The 7,033-nt window shown below is 47.2% G+C and overlaps 1 protein-coding gene across 2 annotated transcripts in view; it reads right to left on the bottom strand.

Moving 5' to 3' along the window:
* Aig1 (androgen induced 1) overlaps nucleotides 1–5,741 on the bottom strand; it is a 223,148-nt gene extending 217,407 nt beyond the window's left edge. The window contains exon 1 of one of the 2 annotated variants that reach the window (XM_032894969.1): nucleotides 5,412–5,741. In XM_032894969.1, coding sequence (XP_032750860.1) covers nucleotides 5,412–5,552 — 141 coding nt within the window. In that variant the 5' untranslated portion in view covers nucleotides 5,553–5,741. The remainder of the gene's footprint in view (nucleotides 1–5,411) is intronic. The other variant, XM_032894968.1, reaches the window with a different exon arrangement.
* Nucleotides 5,742–7,033: the final 1,292 nt, after the last annotated feature.

Below are 7,033 nucleotides of genomic sequence, written 5' to 3'. Positions count from 1 at the left end.
GTCAGTGCCTAGGAAGACATTGCTCCCTGGCATGATGCTGTGCAGTCATTATCCCAACTCTAGGAACAATAAGACGACGGAATTGTTTTGTGTGTTTTGGATTCCCCTGAGGATTATCCCGGTATGTTCTACAATGGTAATAAGTAACCCACCCCTTGATGTATGGTACCTACTTTTCTCCTCTGTTTTCAAACTGTAATGTTTTACCTGTTTTAACTATGTCGTGGTTTAAGGCACCTTAAGCACGGTTTGAAAGTACTCAGTACTTCTATCTGCAGGCAATCCCCACTAAGTTACAAAACTACAGTACAGTCCGGAGCATCATTTCACAAACTAGAATATAGGCACCCATCAGCTGATGATTTTTCTCAATATATAAATCTTTTATTGTCCCCAAAGAGCCCAAATTGCCCTTGTGATCCGCATCGTTGGTCTGGAGCTAGGAAACTGAGGTCGCACTTGTCAGCCTGCTGCACGGTTCCCTTCCCAGACACATAGATGCCATCGAGAAACCTTCTGTTTTTTAACTGTTGTAGCTTGCTGAATCAGAACCGCTGAATTTGAAACAAGTTCCATATCATTTCCTTCAAGGATTGCTTCATCCTTCTGGGCTCGAGAGACAGAACAAGCAACAGCTATTCTCATCCGAACCCTGCGGGTGTATTTTTCACTCAAGACATTTCGGATTTCAACCAAAAGACCCGTCCTCCTGAATAACATCCACAGACCTCGTCTTGTAACGGGAGCCCAGTGTCACACCCTTGATCATGCTCTGAACATGGCTGCAGATGGTTCTGATGGCGGCCAGCTCCTTTCTGTTACCCAACCCTTGGTCAGTACGAAGCCTTTTCTTTCTCTTTCCAAGAAGACTCAGATCTACCTTGATGTGATTGAAGTCCCTCCTCAGAGTTCCCGTGGGCCCCTCCGGAGTGATGTCGACGTTTTCTGGAACGCCGACAGTCTGACTGCTGAGAAATGGTCTTCATTCTCATGGTAGATGGGGCAAAGAGCTCACCTGATGATCTCGAAGTGGCTAACTCTGGACGGGAAGGTGTTGAGGTTTGAATGTGGAATGTTTCCCACTGGTTCACACGGTGCCCATCAGTTGACCATGGTTTGGAAAGTAAGCGATGGGGCCTCCTTAGAGGAAATGAGTGAGCCTTGAAGTGTTGCTCCCCAGCTCTGCTCTCTGCTTCCTGCTGTCAGAAGCCCTGTGACTCTCTGCTTTACACAACTGCTGGCATTCCTATCCCTTCTCGACGTCCTATATCCCCATACACTGTGAGCCAAATTAAACCGTTAGTCCCTTAAAGTCCTTTCTGGAGGTACTTTGTCACAGAAAGGGAAATAAGTGCTAAGGCAAAATACGGAAGTTCTAGTGGGGCGCGTGAGGCACACTGAGCACAGGCCCTTGGTCACACTTTGTGCGGGGGTGAAAGACTGCAGTGGCCAAAGCCTGAATGAAGGGTCCAGATAAGACTAATGAGCAAGGCACAGCCCTAAGAAATGATAACTCCCCAAACAGTAACAAAACCACAGTGGGTAAGAATACCAGACCTCATTCATTCATTCATTCATCCATTATTTTACTAACTTGAATCCAATGTCATTGCTAATCTTGACAGCAAAGGCCCAGTTCATATTTTCCAGGAAGTTGATTCTGTCTCTACTGTTAGACATTTTACTATACATATCTAAATAATGTTTGGGTTAAAACACTTTTAAAATGGCTTTGATGTTTTGGGAGGAGAGCGGACAAGAAAATTAAAAGAAATTAAAAAAAAAAAAAAAACCACTCATCAACTACTTGCAAAGAGATTGTTTCCGCTAATTCAGACGTTCACTAAGGACCTCCTGCTCTAAGAACTACCGTGCGGGCTTCTACAACAGAATTTCCTTTGGTTTAATCTGACCCGATTTTCCTCTTTGTTTTAATTATCTTTGGGGATAGTCACCATGGAAGTTGAAGAAGCACCCTACAGCCAGTGAATACAGGAAATGAGTCCAGAACATCTGAAGAAAACCCATCTGTAATGACGTTGACTGAGGGAATAACCCAACGGTTTGTTTAATTTCTTTTCCAGCCCATTGACACCTCAGAGTAGTCCTTCTGGCTTCGTGTGTCCTATAGCAATAGTTTCTGAGATAGTTCAGACCAAAGGAAAGGCCGTGTCTTCTCCGTGTGGTGTAGAATCTTCCGCTGTCCAGTGTTACCCATGTGCACACTCCACAGGGTGAAGCCGTTAGAATCCTGTTACCATACGGAAGTCCAACCAAAAGTGGGGCAGTTTTCTTACATGTCTAACTGGCAAGCAGAATCAATGAATGCACATGTGAGGATGTTTCCTCTAAGCCAGAGGCTTCTCAGCCAGCAGTGTTCTTCTTCTATTGCTACTTATTATTTTACAGCTCTGGAGGTCAGAACTCCACAACAGGTTTCACTGAGGTAAAACTCAGATGTCAGCAGATCTATATGTCCCCCTAAAGGATAGGGGGACATCCAATTCCTTGTCCCTTCCCCCATCCTCACGGTCGGCAAATTAAGAGCCATTCTGTCACTTAATCCCATGGTCACATCCTCCTTATTTCGGGTCTGTTATTCTGCCTTTAAGAGGGCTCATGTGTGCACAGAGCCATTACTCTGCATATTCCTGAACAGTTAAACTCAGCGTTCGGCCTTCTTAATTCCCCTCCCAATAACTTAACACAGTCAAGAGATTCTGAGCTTTAAGATGTGGAAATCTGTGGGTCCCAGGGTTCTCCCTAACACATCGAGGTGGTCTTTTTCCACTTAGTAACCTGAACTCTCCCGTGGCACTCTAGTTCCCTTGCAGGCTCTCCACACCGAGGAAAGCAACACTCGGGCAGTCTAAGATCACTGGTAGCAATGAGCCTTTTCAGCTTTTGACCACTGGCTTTGAATCTGCTAGAATGACTCTCCTACTCACAGGAAGATTTGACCACCACATAACCACCTGTGCCTACATTCATGAGCCCAAATTTCCTGAGTCCTGTTCAAGTAAACGGATGCCCAGAACTAGATTCTAACCGTGGTGGTCATAATTAGTGGCCTCACTCGCAATCCAAGTTGGCCAGAAATGGGGGCCTTCTTATTAAAACTGTGAAAAGCAAAGGCCCTCTTTGAAAGCTGCCTAGAATCGTTAAAATGGTCCAGGATGAGTACATAAAGTTTACTCACTGGCATTTAAAAACACATAGGAATGTAAAATTAACCAGGTAGCTTAGATTGGGAGTCTCTTTTCAGGCCATCACAGAGGTCTGACAGATTGGCTGTTTGAACAGCTGTTCAATGCTCCAAGGACTCTAAGCCTCTAACAGAAGAATATTCTGCATGCTTCTTGGAATGTACTTCAGAGGTAGTTTCTCTCAGGAACTACTAGTTAAGTGTAATTATTCCATTTCAACCAGAAGCCACAGACCGTGACAAGTTTGAATGACTGGATTAAGACTCTAGATAAACAGAGGGCTAAAACGTAAGTGTGAAACGAAGTCTCGATCCCGAGTTTAATACTGGTCTACCAAAAGAAAACCTGTGTAGTTAAGTGCTGTAAAAAAAATAAATAAAGGGGTCCAAAAACTGCACACCAAAATAGAAAAGGCACGACAGCCCGTCAAACTGACTGCTACTGTCTCAAGTCACGTGAGGGTTCGAGGGAGGGAGATTGTTTCTCGTGAGCCTCGTTTTTCTAATCCATAATACGAAATGCCAGTTGCGTAAGGCAGCAACCCTGCCTTGAGCTGACAAACACTCCCAGTTCCTAATGACCTCTCACCCAATGACCTGTTCTCTGCTCTCCCACAAAAGCTGCGAAAGGCGAAGGCACAGAGGAATGGTGCTCATAAAAGCTATGGTTCCATCCTTGCTCTCACTCAAACGGGCCAGCTCAAGGGAAGAGCTGACTGGGGAATGAGAGGAGAGGCCGTGATGCAAAGAGAGTTCTGCTCTCATTGCCCCCTAAAGGACTCTGAAGACCTAGGCACGTTTTTTTTAATGGCACGTGAACATCATTAACTTAAGTTCACTCTTCAGAAGACACATGATTGCCTGTGCCTTGTCAGTACTCTCCATGCTTTCTATGCATAATTATCAGAGCTTTGGGGCTACTGAAGACTGAGTAGACTCTCAGTGTGCAAACATCTGCTTGCTCTACCACACGTCTAGCAAAACCACTGACTAGCCAGTCCGCCCATCCAGGAACGTAATCCTGGACGGTCATCTACCTGAAGGCTACAAGGTACTGAGAGCAAAGCCCCTCATAGGCTCCTCAGGTGGACAAGCAGTAGGAAGAAGAAAAATACAGGTAGGGAATTCATATGTTCAGAGGGAAGTTAATGCCAATAAGAAGTTGAAAAGCCCAACTCAAGCAATACCTTTAGCCTTGTGCGGAGAGGCAGGTGGGGACAGGTATGTATATCCCGTATGTTCCAGAGAGAAGTTCCTTTGAAAGCATCTCTTTATACCTCTGGAAAGATCTTCAAATAGGTTCGAATTTGTTAGAATAGAGGGTCAAGAAAATTTGTGCCAACCTCGTGGCTGTGCCTATCTTACCCATAATCTCAGAGTCTTAGCCTTCTGGGATTTGTTCGTATATTATTCTCTGTGATCATATATTGCTCCTGTTTCCATACACGGCCCTGGTTTCATACCATTTGAGTGTATTTACGACTTGGTCTCGGTGGCTTTTCAAAGTTCTACGTCTACCTTGAGTCATTCCTAGGCATTGGGCCGACCCTCTGATTATCTACAGGAGTACTTCCGGTACCCAAGGTCCAAGAACTTAAAAATAATAATTACAGTCGTCGGCTCCTGTTTAAAATTATCACGTGCCAACAGAACGGATGATTATGCAAACTACAAACTTTCACTGTGGAAGGCTAGGAGTTCAGTGCTTGCCAAGTGGGGCCACACGGCGCTCTCAGTGTTTCTAGAGAAAAAAAAGAGTTATAAGCACGCTGTTGACAGTGGGCAGCAAAGCATGTGCAAGAGTTTGATTGGGTGATTTCTCTCCTTCAGAAGGAGGTGTGTTTGGGTGTTTCTAAGCCTTGCTCCATGGAACCAGACAATACTCAGGTCTCCTTTGGATACTGCAAGTTTACCTTCGCAGGTGGCTCTGGAAAACACTTCAGTGGAGAATGAGCCTGAGGGCACTCATGATGAAGGCCAACAGAGGCTTCTGGTGAGGCGTTCCTCTTGCCGGGTTACCTCTTAGAGGTAAAGGTGAGAAGGGCATTTAGGCCTTCCCAGCCCAGCATGGCTGTTGGTGTAGAGCACGCGTTGGTGCTCCCATGGTCACACACACACACACACACACACACACACACACACACACACACACACACACACACACACACACACACACACACGCACACGGTGCAGCCCACGGCCTTACCAGATCAATGAAGGTCAGGAATTTCCAGCTCCCCCCGTAGGTCTGATGCGAGGGCATTTCGATGGCCTTGTAGTTACACAGGATGGAGCAATAGGACAGCAGGATGGCTACCCTCAGCACCTGGCAGGGGACAAGCGCCATGTTCGCGCGGCCTGCCGGGCTGCTCGTGGGGAGGGCAGAAAAGCTGCTTCGCCGTGCCCGGCGCCGTGGGAACCGGGGCGCGGCGCGGGGAAGGGCGGAGCGCAGGAGGCGGGGCGCGTCCCCGGGGACAGCAGCGGCGCCGAGCGCACCGGCGACCTGCGCGGGCGGGGCGGGAGTGCGACCGACGCGGGCTGGCGGCCTGGTGTCATCTCTGGCGTCATCTGCGTCATTCTACCGCCGCGCTCGCAGTCCCGGCCGGGCGCCCCCTAGGCGGTCCGCGAGGTCTACCCCCGGTCTCCACGGTGGGATCGCCTCCGGAGCAACTGAGGTGCCAGACGGGAAGGACTGGACCGAACCGGTCCTGATCCGGCATCCCGCAGGGCAGCAGGGAGATGCTCGCTACCGTGTTACCAGATGGGATCTGAGCGGGTAAAGCCGCACACAGTCCCCCTCCAGGGACACCCATTACTTGGGTTTCAGTAAAGGCTGTAACGTTAATGAGCATTTATGACAGTGAAACCCCTTATAAATTCCACAAGGCTTTATTAATTTACCAGTATGTACCAGTATTTGCAACACAAGCATTGAACAAATTCTTTTTAAACTTTTTTTGTTACGTTTTGGGGTTGGAGGGGTGGGGGTTACACACGCATGTACCACAGGAGAAGTGTGGAGGCCGGAGGACAGCTGGTGTGAGTCCCCTCCATCGAACTTGGGTCATGAGGCTTGACAGCAAGCTCCTTGACCAGCTACTGACCAGGGCAGGTTTTATAAATAGAAACCTGCGTTGATTTCCATGACTGCTACAGAGACAGCATTCCATTTTAAAGCCAAACCACCCGGAGGATGTAAATCTCACCCACGCATGTGTGATTTAATACAAATCTTTCGGAGTTAAAATTCCTTTTGCACTTCGACATTTCCCCCCTTCTACTACAGCACCAGAGCTGAATGGGAGGAAAATAAATATAAACTGGATTCCCTCAGCCTTCCAGTAAGTGTTGTCACAGGGAAGTTGCAACAGTCTGTGGGTTTTTTGTTTTGCTTTATATCATGATCATGTTTCAACCAACCAGATAAAGGGTCCGGTTATGAGAAGACCACATGGGCATTTCCTGTGGATCCATTCGAAACAGGTGTCCCCCTCAAATAGTGTCTGAGTCAGAGGGTGTGGTGGGAAGGTCTAGGGAAAAGCATAGTCTCAGAAGTAAAGAGAAACAAGCAAGGACTGTAGTCTGGCTTGTAGGTTTTTCCACTCCACTAGGGAAGAGAGCCACTAGATCTTTTTAACTGACATAATTATGCTGAAAGAAACTGAAATCACAGGATGATGATACTACTAGCATAAAAGCATTCTTCCTTCAGAATTTAGACACTCTTCTTTATGTTTGAACTGGGTCTATTTGCGTGTGCGTGCGTGCGTGTGTGCGTGTGTGTGTGTGTGTGTGTGTGTGTGTGTGTCCTTAATGAATGTTCAGATG

This window comes from Rattus rattus, chromosome 2, assembly GCF_011064425.1.
Source record: "Rattus rattus isolate New Zealand chromosome 2, Rrattus_CSIRO_v1, whole genome shotgun sequence".
Lineage (NCBI taxonomy): Eukaryota > Metazoa > Chordata > Mammalia > Rodentia > Muridae > Rattus > Rattus rattus.
This window is presented reverse-complemented; position numbering and strand designations above follow the sequence as displayed.